Raw genomic sequence first — 15,444 nt, forward strand, 5'->3', positions numbered from 1 at the left:
CGTAACACCAGCTGCAGTTTATCAGCAGAATGCACTGCAATTAAGAAAACATGCTATTATTGTTATTTTTGTTTTCTGGCGTGATAAAACTCCCTGCGAGTTGCATAAACAAACATATGTGATATTTGTGTTAACCCATTACTTTGTGCCACCAGCTGTAGTGTTTCATTAGTGTCACTGGTCTACCGCTGTCATAATTCACAGTGCTGTTTATCTGACAGTTTAATTGTGAAAATAAATAAATGACTATTGACTGAAACGATAACAAGGGGGAAGGAGCGGCTTTTTACTTTGTCGCTGATGTGTCACTAGAACGAGCTTTCCCAAGAATCCTTTTCAAACACGGTAAAAGCAAAGTGATGTTTAGCAGCACAGTTGAGGGTAATAATCGAACAATAATTTCCACTATTAAAGGCTGGATGATTCAGATTTTATGTTTGAAAATAACCAGGAATGACTCACAAATTTAAGAGGACCAAAAAAAAAACAACCCTTCTTATTCTTACAGGTGCCAAATTTACAATATAAAAATTCTCAGAGATTAAAGTCACAAATTTGTGAGAAAAGACTAATTTTTCTTCTGTCAACGAAGCAAATGTGATGCAGTTCTTTTATTATAACTTTTTTTTCACAAATACATTACTTTATAAACTCAAATTACATCTACAGCACAGTAGTAGTGCATATTTTTTTCTAGTAAACCTACAAATTAAGACTTTAAATTTGTTTTTCTCCCCAAAATATTACTCTTCTAGAAAAGAAAAGCACACAATTACGCAGCCATAATTTGATGACACAACTTTTGGCAGGTTGCTATTTCTGATTCAAATTGCCACATTTTTATATAAAATTTTGAATTGTGCTCTGCACCATAAAACTAGCTCTGGTCTGCTGGTTGGCTGCAGTTTGAAAGGCCCATTTGTTTTAAGTCCCAAAGAAGGAGCGGGCAGTGGATAATAGCTGGCAGTGTGTTACCAAGTTACAATGAACAATTTTAAATGGACCATCCAACAGAAAAGTAAATGCATTATCAGAACTGCCGATGCTGGAAACATTCCTCGCAGATTTTGGTTCATATTAACATGATAGCGTCACAAAATTTCATCATCAGATCTCAGCTCTATTGGACTGACAACTGGTGACCATCTAGTTGAATACAGTGAACTCATTGTCATGTTCAAGAATGTCTTCATTGGTACATTGTGTTCATAAGGGGATGGACATGATCAGCAGCAGTACTCAGGTACACTATGGGATTTTAATTGGCACTAAGTCACCTAAAGTGTGCCAAGAAGTCATTCACCAGATCATTACACCACCAGCAGCATGAACCACGGATACATAGCAGGATGGATCCATGTGTTCCTGCTGTTTCTGACCCTACTGCGTGAATATCTTCACAGAAATTCAGACTCATCAGACCAGCAAACATTTTTCCGGTCGTCTATTGTTCAGGTTTGTTGAGCCTGAGCAAATTATAGCTTCAGTTACCCTTTCTCTGCTGACAGCAATAACACCCAGTGTAGTTTTCTACTGCGGTAGGCGATCTGTTTCAAGGTTTTACCAGTTGTGCATTCAGAGATATATATCCTGGTTGAAACACCTAGTTATTTGAGTTATTGTAGCTTTCCTATCAGCTTGAAATAGTCTCCTCTGACCTCTAGCATCAACAGGGCATTTTCACCCAGAGAACTAACTCTCACTAGATACCTTCTCGTTTTCAGACCATTTTCTTTAAACCCTATACATCATTGGGTGGGCAAATCCCTGTCGATCAGCAGATTCTGAAACACTCAGCCTGACCAGCCTGTCTGGCACCAACAACCATGTCATGTTCAAAATCACTCAAAATCATCATTCTGATACTTGATTTGAACTTCAGCAGGTCATTTTGACATTGCAGCAACTCAATGCCTAAAAGCGTTGAGTTGCTGCCATGTGATTGGCTAATTTGATATTTGTTTTTAAGTGCCATTCAAGAGGTCTAGTGTATATTTTCTATTCAACACAGTTCAAGTGAAAACACAAGTAAGTAAGTAAGTAAAGTAATGACTACCCCTCTGTCTGCTCTGTTTCTCATCTATGTACAAAACAGCCTGACTCCCATGTGGGTTGCAGAACATCAAAGGGATTTTTGCACCACAATAAAAGCGTCACAGATTATTCTGTTCACAACTAGACTTTCTTAATTCTCGCACTTGCTCTGGTTCTTAGTCTGGGTTGTAATTGCTTCTCTGTTGCCAGAGGTCTCTCTTTTTGCAGTTGTTACTTACTCAGGCAGATGTTGTCGTGGAAAAAAGTGAGAAAGTCGCTGCATTGTTCCCTGTGGTTGCCACTCGCTGCGCAGGAGCACCAGGGTCCCACATTGGAGGTGGAGTTGTCAAGGTAGTTGGGAGTTATTGTGCTTCCTGTTGAGGGCAGGAGAGGTGGAAAACAACACATTTCTGTATGTTTACAGGCGTACTGAGCCAACACATCTCCTCACATTACTATCTTTACGATGCAGTGATTGAATCTGACCTTAAGCGAGCTCGCATAAAAAGGAAGCTATCTCTTTGATTTAGCCGAACTGTGCGGAATATTTAACATCTTTTTTGTTATTCAAGCTATTCCGCCCGTCTCCCCGTGCAACACTCTGCTCGTAAGCGCCTCATAAAAACTGCAGTTTCCAAAGAAAACCCCCCAAAAAGTTGTCTGACTGAGAAGTTTGATGTCATTCGAGCTGAATTCTGGCTGATTTAATCTTGTTACGCTTAGCCTGATTATGACCTTACTCTGATTACGATAATCAAATAAAGGCATTTACATGGCAATTTCTATCATCCCGGCATTGCCCTAATCATGTTAAGACTGAGTTATTAGTGCGTATGTAAATGTATTCATTGAGAGGGAAAGTGAAAGGAATTTAAAAAGAGGAACGGATGAAAACGGAGTGAATGCGCACAGGGACGCAGACGGGCAGGTTAGTTAGTGCCGCAGCCTGACACCAGCTGGGACCGAGTCAGGCAAAGAAATCTTACTGTATTATGTCTTGGTTTGAAAATAGCAAACACACAGCTAAAAATACTCTGTCTGTGTAACTGGTGATTATTCAAAAATGTGATTTTCATCGTGGGTGAATTTATCATACATACAGTGCATCGCTGCTAGCTTATCCTCTTGATCTCTTGCAACCTTCCTACTTTGTTGATGTTACAACAGATCCAAGCATCCAAGTACCGCAGCAGTTGTTTAGGTTTTCTTTTACACTTATGAACTCCCCAAACATGCGCATCCACCACATGCGCCAGCCTGGCAAACTCTGATAAGAGCAGCGGCCTGAGACACAAAATTCAGGCGCCGTCAGAGTCTTTCTTTTCGTTTTGAATCTTTTCAACCGTTCAGTGGGAAATGATTGGAAAGTCATTCCCCGGGAAGCCTTCTAGTTTGTATTTTTTAAAGAGGGTGAGGATAAAATCGCTGCACTTCGAGGCAGTGTGGCAAAACAAAACAAAAAAAAGTTCTGATTTACCTCTATTGATTTTTCTGGGACTTCCAAACAACAGCACCTCAGAGTTTCACTTCGTCCTGAGTTGTCTACAATGGCCAATCTGTGCTGCACAGCTTTCTGTCTCCGTCTTCCTTTATCTGTCTACTTCACTTTCCAACAACCCCCCTCTCCCCCACACACCCTTCTTTTTGCAGTACTTCACTTGGGTATTGTTGTCCAATAATGACATGTTTGAACTGAGTGCTTTTTAACAACCTTTTGTGCATTATGTGATCCTTTGTTAAGTTTTTGTACGAAGCACAATAGGCCGTGTTCTGCGCCTCTACCCAGTCCCGCTCATTGTCACGTCAGGGATAATTCTCTCAAAACAGCGGTCAATAGTTGTAATTGCACTACTTATAATGCCAACGATTTGGCTGGGCACGCTGTAGCCACATTAATCAGCACTTCATCGATTCCTAAAGCGCGCTCCTCATCACAATCCTTGATTCATTCTTTTGAGCCCTGTTCAGCGCACTTGTCTGCTCTTGGCCTTCCTCCCTCGAAAACCTTTTGTTCCCAATCTATCACCGAAGGTGGGCGAGCCGGAGCTGGTGCAGAAAGATTTAGTTCTTACCTATCAGGCCGGTGTATGCGAGCAGACATTGCCCGTAGTTCTCCTGCTTGCAGCCACTGGCACTCTGCTCGGAGGGCTGGCAATCATGCTGGAACTGTGCCCAGCGAGACCTGTGGGAGCAATAACATGCCATCCATCATTTACTTGTGCTTGGCTGCTGCACACATCATGTCAATGAGTGGTGGCCAGCGCTGGTGCTTTCTCTCATCTAACCCCAGAATGTAGGTTTGAAAACCACCACGCTCATCTACCTGCTTGTGCTCCCCGTAACAACTCCCTCTGCCCTTCAAGATCTCCCGCTCTACAGCACTTCAACCCTACTCCAGCCACCCATGGTGACATTCATCCCCCTTTATTCTTTCTTCCTTTTTTTCCTTCTCCCTGGCAGTCATCTTCTGGAAAGCTGCCAGGCTGTAAAGAGTCAATGAGGGGCAAAGATAGGCCTTAGCTCTGCTCTCTTAATACTGTGGGTGCTGTCTGGCAGGCCTGGCCACGAGGAGATTAGACAAATATGGATCTTTCATATAAATACTTCCTCCCACAGCAGCTTTGCCTTCCCGCCTTACCTTTCCTGCCAGCCGCACAGACATCCAACCTCATCACCGTCATCGTGCGAGGCTATCGAGGCCATCATATTGCATCATTGGCCCCCGCCGACTGGCATTTGCGACGGGATCCCCTCAGGGCACCACAACTCTCCACTTTGCCCTCATTTGTCATGTCATTGTAATGATGTGCGTAAAACTCATAGGCTGTGCGCTAAGTGAAGGCATCCTCCGCAGGCAGCCAGTTAATGCCGGCTGACTGGTGCGCGATTGGTGGGCCGTGCAGGGGCCTTGAGATGCTCTATCCGTCGGGGCGGCAGTGGAGAATAATGCCTGATCGATAGCCGTGACAGATGAAGCCCTTTGTCTTCCTGACATTTGAAGAGGAACTAGATTAAATGCTGGCGACCATTTGCTGTCAGTAAGAGGAGGCTGACTGGATGCTTCTGAGAACTCCGTGTTCCTGGGAGAAACACACCCTATGAATCCTAATGACCTCATAAGGCATTGTTAGTTTTCTGACTGGACGCTTTACAACCCATTTAAATTTGAATTAAATCCTTTGGTAGTCACATACATGGGGACATAAACACCGAATAACTAAGCTTTCTCAGATGACTCACCATGCGAGGAGGGTCACTTTTTCTACAAACTATTTTCTGATCCTGACGATGTCTTCACTGCTGTTAATAAACATTTTTCCAAGCAACTTGCCAGGAAAACCATGCGTGAATCCCCAGTGAGAAAGGCTGTTTCAATAATGACTATTTCACATGGCTGCTTCACTTGGAAAATGAATGCAGAATTTAATTGAGCTAATTAAACACAGTTAATGAGTATAACAATTGCATTAATTAAACACAACTGACTAATTAAATCTAAATGAACATATCACCCTAGCCAGACACATCTTCCAAGATATACACGACACTATTTATTGTCCTGAGGGAAAGTCAGCGAGCGAGGCCACCATCAACAGAGCACTTCAAATTAAACTAGACAGCGGTGACGATGACGCCACATCTTGTACTCGGTCAGAAAAAATAAATCAACTTGACACAACTTGCAACTTAGCTTGTCACCTGTCAGCAAACTCGTCAGCTTAGTCACTAATGGGACAGTAAACCCTTACAGTTTACACTCAACACCTCGTGTACTCTGGCAAAGGCGGTGAATAAAGCATGGCTCTGTTCCCTCAGTGGTCAATAAGACTGGCTGTTATTGCTCAGTGTTGACCAAATGCACCAACTGTAGAGGTAGTTATGAAGTAAACTGTAGTCGGAATCAAACTTGGCGAGCCTGTTTTGCCGTCATCAGTATTTTCGTCCAATATTCCGTCGTCTGTGCGCCTTTTGCCCGTCTTTATCTTTTTGCCTTTTATTGGCCGCTCTCAGTTATTGCTTTTTCTTTGGAACTCTGCCTAGACAACCGGCATCCTGGAGTTACCTCTTCACTGCTGACATTGCGACTGGTGTTTTGCAGCCGCCATTTAATAAAGCTGCCAGTTGAGAACCTATAAAGGGTCTGTTTGTCGAACTGGAGACTCTGACGTGCCTTTGTTCTTGCTCAGTTTTCCCCCCACAGCCTCTCGCTTGTCTTTTCTAGTAAGAGCCAGTTTTTCCAGTTATGTAAAAGGAACATTATGCATCGTTATGTGAGTTGTTTTTTTTACTGGGTTCATTACTTGTTTGTTTGGGTGTTATGACACTAACTGAAACCACAGCAGGTGATGTTTTCGGCACCCAACTAGAAGATGATAATGGCTTTTTTCTTATAATAATCAATTAGCCTTTTAACAGGATACAGTTGCGTTCGGCTAACTGAGCAGGGAAAGTTACATCTATGTCCACGCTGCACTGAAAACACTGAATGATTTCCATGAATCTCCAATTGTTCTTTACCACATGTCTGTTCAATTCAGTTATATTATAAATCTAAAGAAAAGTGGCTTCCTTCAAAAACAAAGACCTCCCTAAGTAGCCCCAAACCTTTTGAGCAGTACAATAAATCAGGTGTTACTTTATCCTATTTTAACTGTCTTGTTTTCTTTTTAGGTGAGTGGTTGAAGGTTCTCTTTAACCACACTGCAAATTTGGCTTCAGACTTTCACTGATTCACTGATTTAACCCCTCCACCACCTCGACATCCACCCGTCCGCTCCACACCCTCAGATTTCTGCATGCAACACTTTTTCTGGGTGCACTGGCCTTGGAGCCTAGACACCAAACTTTAATTATATTGATGCTAATGATCATAAATAATAAAACTGCTCTATGTCTGCTTGATGTGTGTGTGGGGACTGTTTGCTAACACTTTAGCAAACCTCTTTTATGTGCAGCTTGTCTTTCAGCTAGTGGTCAAAAATTAATGGCTACAATTTCCATGTAAGAAACTACCGATCGCATTATTCTTCTCGTGTCCTCGCTCGGTTACTGTGTGATTGTTATGGTATTCAGGAGCCCTGTCATTTAAAATGAATCAAGCTTTAAATTTTTCATCGTAAAAAGCAGAAAGTCAAAGAGAAAAAAAAAGCTGGTGTTAAAAGCGTACGACAAGGCAAGACTCAAATAGTTTCCTCAAGAGCCGACAGATCAAAGAAGATCTGCGATGTGTCAGTAACCTCAGGCGAGTGTTTACCAACAAGTTTAACAAAAGAACTCGATAAGCTGATACAGTCTTTAAAGCCTGTTTCTCCATTTAAGTGGGAGTTTACTTTCAGCTTCTACACGATAGATAACATTTATCTCAGTTTTAAGTCTTTGAGCATCATTTTAAAGAACGGGCACCTTCTGAATCAATCCGTTTGTCCTGGATTAGTTATTTCAAGTGTTCTGAATAAGCGTCTGAGCAGGATGTGATAACCATGACATGAAACGTTTAACAAAGTGATTTTACTTTTAGGTCAAAATATGGAAAAAGACCTTTTGTGAGCCTTTAATAGAAGCTGCAGCTGCTGAAAATGATTCTCAATTTAGTGTGAAAAGTGATGTCAACTCTAGAAATTATGTGTGAAATGTTTTTAGCAGGAGGCAGCATGTAAGACCAGAGTTTTTTCTTTCACTTTTCTACCTGCACACATAGTCTGCCTTGCAGATCCGCAGCTGAGCCAAACAGTTGGGCTTTTCCTTGTCTTCGTAGGAGCAGGACGGCACGATGGTTTGCCTGCGGCGCTCTGCGCAGGCCGTGTCGGTGCAGGGACAGAACAGCAGCTCGTTGGTGTATTCAGGGGGGACGCGGTCGAAGAACTTCCTCAGCGCCTTGTTGCACTTTGCTCGATTGCACGGCCCCGAGCGGGCAGACGGCTGGATGCAGGAGGAGACGTACTCCGTACGAAGCTTCTGACACGTCTCATCTATGTTACACGCCTTGGCAGCGTCCAGGCAGCGGTTCACTGTCGTCACTTCAGACTCTGAAAGGAAGAAAGAAGACACAAGTGAGCGGCAGAAAGGCTTACATCCTCGTGTGCAGAAAATCAAATCTCAAGCAATGTTTACAAATGATTTGAAGCACTAATTGGAGTTAGGATCGACTCGCCGGCCCGCACCTCTACACTCGGATGCAGAGTTGCATTTACAAGTGCAAAAAACCCCCAAAACAAAACAAAACAAAACAAAAAACCAAAAAAAACCAACAAAAAAACCCCCCAAACAAAACCAAACAAAACAACGCATGTCTTGAAGAAGAAAATAAACCAAAACGATGATTGTATGTAACAGGCCTCCCTGTAATGAATAGAACATGAATGGTGTCTAAATGTTGTATGAGTGCGGGCACTGGATGTGTTTCAGCCAAGGCCTAATGGCTGAATATTTCATTCTGCTGGGTTAATGCAGAGTGGCAGCGCTGAAAAAGCTGCTCCTCCATCTCTCCAGCCGCACAACAAGGCCTGTAATTACTGTTCCTTCCCCCCTTCATCCATCTATCCATCTCTCCAGCACTCCCTCCCTACATCTGGGCCCATTCCTCACTCACCTGACTCCCTCCTTCCCTCGCCGCCCTCCTCCCTCGCTATGTGCCTGCCACCCGCGATGCCGCTATCGCCCCCACTCCATCTGTCTCGTCCCTTCCCCTGCTTAGCTCTCTCTCCCATCCATTCTTCCTCAACTTTGTCCATCTCTGCCTCCCTCAGTGCCCATGCTCCTGCTGACTTCTCGAGTAATGAGCCACCTTCTGTGGAGGCAGTGGAAACCCCTTTCATAAGCACCTTTTTTTCCCATTGTATTATTTCCCAATCCATCATTATATGTGTGCGTGTGTGTTTTTTTCCCAAGCGACCTTCCAGTCAATACGGCCATGATGACGCTCAGCTCCTCTGGCAGATAGTGCTGCTCATTAGTTTGTAAAGTGCCTGTAGTTGCGTCTCCTGGTGAGTTTGACTCTCACCAAGCTGTCATATAAAATATGAATGGCCTCAGAGAGAAGGCAAACAACCCATCGCAAAGCACAGGTTATTCGCAGCTTAACCAAGTAGCCAGCGGAGGGCAAGGGTGGAGTGCAGGTTGGAAAACTGGATCCAGTGTCTGCATACTTGGGGAGGAGAATATTCCCACACGCTTGAGTGTGAAATCCTTCACGCCATGGTTTTGTAACCTGTTATTTATTCAAAGGAGGCTCGCTGAGCATGCAGCACACTTATGTGTCATGCACTCGCATCCAAAAGTTACCCACAGCCCGGCGCTGCCACCGGGCCGACTGTAGATCGAACATACCGAGGATTATTATCCAGTCTCACACCAGATTCTGTAATGTTCAGGATTACGCGTCTAAATTTTAATTACGTGGTGCCAGTCTCTCTGTGTTTGGACAGTGACACATTCAGCTGTTTTGGCACCATCCTTCTAGCACAATGGATTTGAAAAATAGAAAGCAACTGAGCATAAAGTACCTAAGCCTTAAAGGAAAACTCCAGCATTTGTCTATGAAAATCAAAAAAATGTGTGTCCAAAAAAAGAAAAGGAAAAAAAACCCACAATCGCAAACTGCATGCTTGAAAAAGTTACGTGGAAATGTCTGTAGTTTAAAGGATGTGAAAGAAAGAGTGGATTATGCTACGTGAAACTTCTCAACTTCTTTTGTTCTGCAGTGAGCTTTCTCTCCCTTTAAAGCCACCAGTGTCTCTGAACGTGGTCAGATCCTTATTACACAAACGTCTCACAAACAGAAGCCTTTTTAAAGACCACCTTGAAATATTACACAGTATAACAATGCCTGTTCAGTTGATCTGGATGGAAACACAACACAAGCATTTTCTTCTTACCTTTGCTAAGTTTTTTGGTAGCGTATGAGTACGTGCATGTCACTTTCTGTAAACATAATAGCTCAACAGCTTGCAGAACTGGGAGCACGTAGATGAGAGCCGGAGGGAGCGTGTTTGGAGGCGTGGTCCCGCTCCTGAAATTCCAATATATGATCTCCAAAAAGTTTATAATGGATTCTGATAAAACTTTGTAGGGGTGTAGAGTGGGGTCATATTAACACGCCATTCAACTTTGCCATAAATCCACCAAGGTCTTCAAGGAAAACAGACAAAAAGCCTCATAACTTCGAAACTATGATTCTCACAGATGAGGTGTGTAATGTCAACACATAGAAAGTACCATATAAAGATTTAAAATATCATGCCACATTTGACCTCTGACCTTCAAGGTCTTTAGATTGATCTGGAGGTCAGAGTGATAAGAATGCTAATTACAATATATACACATAGATTTGTATTAGCAATAAATAGGTATATAGGGAATATAGGGATTCTGAAACTCTGGAACTTTGACCTCTTCTCTCTTCGTCGAGGTCAAATAAGGTCAAACTTTAATAAAATGTCTTTTACTTTTAAAACTGTGTTTAAACGTCTTCTGCTTTGTGTATATTGGCAGGATTTAGGAAATGATACTGGCGTACGGGGATTCACACTATAGTTAGCATCCAAATATCAGGTCAAATTTGACCTCTGACCTCAGTTTTACATTTCCCATTTCTTTCAAGTTGACCCCAAAATGTGTTTATATCTTTAAAGAAACCTTTGTCAAGACACAGAGAATGAGCTGCCTTGTTAGTAAGAAATATCCTGTATTATAATAGTATATAATAGGCTCAAGGTATTCATGTCCAGTTATTTACAAATCACTGCCTGTTATCCATTACCTACTCCTACATAATGTTTTATAATCAAAGTAATCATCTGTCACGCCTGTGATCTCAGAGTGCCTCTTGTTCCAAAGAGGTTTGTATCTAAAAGGCTGATTGACTTTACAAAGCTTGTGACAAACTTGAAGCATCGCTGTGAGGACAAAAGGACTGATCACACTCGGGTCAACGACGCATTAAAAAAAGTTTCTTTCTTGTTGCCCTACATCTGCTGCGCTTCAACAGAAAGCCTTTTCTCAGTATCACCGAGTTGACTTTAGTTAACTGATTAATTGTTAAAGGGTGAACTGTTCTGTTATTTGAATACTTCGCTAAATATGATGAGCTGGGACTCTGACTTGCATCTTCAAAAAGGGTCATTACTCTGTCTGAGAAGCGATGCTATAAGGGCGGAAAAACATCCATTAATCACGTCTTTGTTGTTTTGGCAGTTGACTTGTCGAGATGCATGGCACGGATGTCAACTATGACCCCTTGTGGAGGTACTGGAGCGAGATTTACCAGAAGGCGGTTACAGTGCGGGCCTGGTGCTGTTGTAATTCACGTCAGCCCAGGATGAGAGGTTTCGTTTTAAAAAAGCAGCATATGTATGTGATCACGCGTAAAAGGTGACAAGCACTAAACCTGAATTGTTTGCTATTTCTTATGGTTTTTGTGTGCATTTCTTTACAGTCTTTACAGATGCAAACACAGTTTCGTGCAAACAGGTGAGCGCGGTTTATCCAATTTGCCTAATCTGTGATCTCACTAAATTATGCACAACAAGCCCGAAGAAAATGAATTGGTTAAGGAGATGAAGGTGAATGTTACAGCATGCACTATGCATTTCTGGGAGCCATGAATAGTGCTGAGCTGATATCGCCACTATAATGCACCGCTGAGATCCTTAGTGGGTTTGAAAAAAGATGGCTGGGATGTTGTGGGAAGATCCTTGAAAATGAGAGAAGCTGTGCAGAGTAGCTCTGCTGTGGGGGAGTACATGTCTGGTTACAGTATAGAGTTGATACTTTTTTTTTACTTTATACAAGTCACTGCATTCACAGGTGGTAGTAATTACTTAGTATAGTGTTCTTATAATCTTAAACCAGCTTGTATGCTCTGTGGTCTGCACTCTAAAGCTCCATTTAGAGGAAAAGCCATGCTCTGCATCTCTGTATTCAGTTACATTGTTACCTGTTACATAACCTGAATTTACCTTTAAGGCTATTATGCAAACTATGGCCTGAACTGCCCTCATCTCACCGTTAAATGCTTTCCCATCCATGAAAAGAGGATGTACAGTTTACCAGTGTCAACTTGCATTAGTTCAGGTTTGGAAACATGAAATTGGTATTTGACACTGATCCCTCATTGGTATTACTGGATGCCAAAATATAGAACTACCTTTAAATCCCATGATAAATACAATAAATATTACAGCTTGTGGGAATAAGAAACCTCCTGTGGCACAGAGTGCTTCCACTCCACTCCTCACCTCACCTCACCTCTGTACATGACTAAAGTGTACACGCCACATACCTAAATAGTACAAAATTGTGTAAAAACATAGAGACTTCTAATATTTATATTAATGTACTGGGCTCAAAAGAATTAAAGTAACACTTGAAAAATACATTAGATCTCAATGGGAAACAAAAATCATGCCAGATATCAATATTGATATGGACTGAGTATGTGTTAGGAACAGAAGGACGCCACATCGGTTAAATGAAATGGAAACTATCAAAGCAAGAAAGTTTAGTTTGCCAAAATTTTATTGCAGCAACTCAAAACTGTACTCAGTAGTTTGTTTGGCCCCCACATGCATGCCTAACAATGTCGGAGCATGCTCCTAATGAAACAATGGATGGTGTCCTGTGGGATCTCCTCCCAGATCTGGATCAGGACATCATCTCTGAACACTCTGAGGGGTAACCTGGATGGACAGAAACATAAAGTCTCTGGAGGTTTCTTCATCCTCCAGTAGCTTCCTGCATACTTTTGCCACATGAGGCCGGGCAATGTCGTTCCTGATGAGGGAATCAGGACCCACTGCACCAGTGTAGCGTCTGACAGTTTCATCCTAATACCTGATTGGCAGTCAGGGTGCTGTTGACTACCCTGTAGAGGTTAGTCAAACGTTCCCTCTGGCTTCGTCAGACCCTTTCACATCTGTCACATGCGCTAAGGCTGAACCTGCTCTCATCTGTGAAAAGCACAGGACACCAGTGGTGAATCTTCTACTCTCTGGCAAATGCCAATCAGACACCACCGTGCTGAGCAGTGAGCACAGGGCCCACTAGAGGACGCTGGGCCTTCAGGTCACCCTCATGAAGTCTTTTTCTGATTGTTCGGTCAGAGGCATTCACATCAGTGTCCTGCTGGAGGTCATTTTGTAGCTCTGTCAGTGCACAAAGGAGCAGATACCGGTCTTGGTAATGGGTTAAGGACCTTCTACGTCCCTGTCTAGCTCTCCTAGATGAACTGCCTGCCTGCTGGAATCTGCTCGATGCTCTTGAGACTGTGCTGGGAGACACAGCAGATGGCACATATTGATGTGTCATCCTGGAAGGGTTGGACTGCCTGTGTAACCTCTGTAAGGGCCAGGTATCACCTCAAGCTAACAGCAGTGACACTGAGCCTAGCCAAAATGCAAAACTAGTTAAAAAAAAAGAGTCAGATTTTGTGGGTTGTCTCATTGTTGCCACTCTAGTTCACCTCTTGTTAATGTCATTAACACCAAAGCAGTGGAAACTGATTAACAATCCCCTCTGCTACTTAACTGACCACATCAATATCACAAAGGTTTAATAGATTTGATGCTGGACTTTGATTAAAACGTGTTCCTTTTACTCAGCAGTGCATATTTAACATTTCTAACATTTATTATTTTGTGGTGGTAATTTTTAAACCCACCAATTTTCCTTTTGTTTCTTCTTCTTTCAAGAAAATTTGGTTCATTTTCTCGTTGACCTGTTGGGTTTATGCTGGAAAAGGTGCATTAGGTCCTTCCTGATAGTATATCATGACAACTATCATTATACTCTGCTGTAATGCATGAATACCTTCCATAGAAATCACTTCATTTCAGTCATTACATTCACAGACTCTCTGAGTATAACTGTTGTCAGAAAAACATAAAACACTTAACTTCACGTCCTCTGCAGTGGAAAAAAAGCAACTTGTCAGTTTTGTGCAGCCTCTGTCTTTTCCATTCCTCCAGAAGAAAACAAAGTGTTTTTTATATGAGTCAACAGCTCTGCCATTTTCTTTTTCTCGCCTCCTCTGTCTCTTTCTCCATGTAACCTCTTTTCTTTTCTTCTGTTTCTGTCGTTACTTCACACTCTGGCTTTCAGCTCTTTACCCACTGCAGCTTTGCTGCTTCCAGCTGCATTAAGTAAATAGGTAATTAATCTGTGCCTTGGGGGCTAACAGCAGCACATACCAACCCTGCAGCTTGCCCACAGGCTCGGAGGCAAGACAGAAGCAAAGTGAGACTGTTACTCATCAAACGCTTCACAAAACCACCTGCATATCTGCTCTGTCAAAACAACGCAGAATCACAACTTGATCTGTTATTACTCTGACACGTAGTATAGTATAACCCACTTAGCCTTTTTTTGTTCTTAAAAATAGATACTTAACTTACTTAAATGACTTTTCCCCCCCTGGCCAGGCAGTAACTGCTCATTTGATTACCTGCAGCGATGGAGGCCAGACGAACGTAGTCAGTGCCCCTCTCCTCTGGTTCATATGGGTAGCTCTCCACCAGGCTGAGTCCTGCCAACACAGAGGAAAGAGAGTAGTTAGCTAAATGGCTTTTCTTCTTTTTAAAGATTTTTGCAAAGTCCTAAATCCCAGCGTGTAACACTGTTGAAGGATGTAGTGTTACTCATAAAAGCTATAGATGTGCACAAAGCTGCAAAACATGCAAACCTCTCACATTTGTGTAAATTACCACAGGCTATTAGAAATTAGCTAGTTACAGAAGTTGCTAGAAAATCAACCACACAGTGCTCAACAACCTTATTAGACCATCACACAATGTACGGCTTAATGCCACAGCTCAGCTGCCCTGAATTATATTTAAATGGAAAATTTAAATGAAAATAGTAAAAAGGCAACATGACAAAATCTCATGTTTACAAAAGAAGGATTTTCTTGTAGTTTGATGCTTGCAACACGGACTGTAAATAAAATGTATTATGGTTTAGAAACATTCTTCAGCCGATTCAAAAGCAGGACATCATGAAGGTAGTCAGGCACAGAGAAAAATAAGAGATTTAAGACCCATGAAAGATAACAACAAGCTAAAAATTCAAATCAAAGGTAAACAGACAAATAAAAAACTCTAGAAGAATAAAATAGGGTAAATGGAACAGGGAAAACAAGGAAAGGACACAAGGAAGGAAAGAGACAAAGTTGAGACAGGACTATAGGTGCAGATGAGTAGTACAAAATTCACTTAGGAGGGTTTGGGAGGAGGCCCCGGGGCAGACCCAGGACATGCTGGAGACATTATATCTCTGGCCTGGGAACGCCTTGGTGGAGGCTGTTTTGTGAGAGTAGGTGGCCGGGGAGAGGGAGGTCTGGGCTTCTCTGCATAGGCTGCTTGACCTGGCCCCGGATAATCGGAAGAAGGTGGATGGATGGATGGAAGGATGGGTTCT

The 15,444-nt window shown here is 42.5% G+C and overlaps 1 protein-coding gene across 1 annotated transcript in view; it reads right to left on the reverse strand.

The window, feature by feature from the left end:
* gfra4a (GDNF family receptor alpha 4a) overlaps positions 1 to 15,444 on the reverse strand; it is a 150,729-nt gene that overhangs the window by 20,381 nt on the left and 114,904 nt on the right. Inside the window, exons 3-6 of the mRNA XM_005929633.2 lie at positions 14,474 to 14,554; positions 7,721 to 8,060; positions 4,107 to 4,216; positions 2,274 to 2,408 (exon numbers count right to left, since the gene is read on the reverse strand). Coding sequence (XP_005929695.1) covers positions 2,274 to 2,408; positions 4,107 to 4,216; positions 7,721 to 8,060; positions 14,474 to 14,554 — 666 coding nt within the window. The remainder of the gene's footprint in view (positions 1 to 2,273; positions 2,409 to 4,106; positions 4,217 to 7,720; positions 8,061 to 14,473; positions 14,555 to 15,444) is intronic.

This window comes from Haplochromis burtoni, unplaced genomic scaffold (assembly GCF_018398535.1).
Source record: "Haplochromis burtoni strain Fernald_Lab_line unplaced genomic scaffold, NCSU_Asbu1 Contig_119, whole genome shotgun sequence".
Lineage (NCBI taxonomy): Eukaryota > Metazoa > Chordata > Actinopteri > Cichliformes > Cichlidae > Haplochromis > Haplochromis burtoni.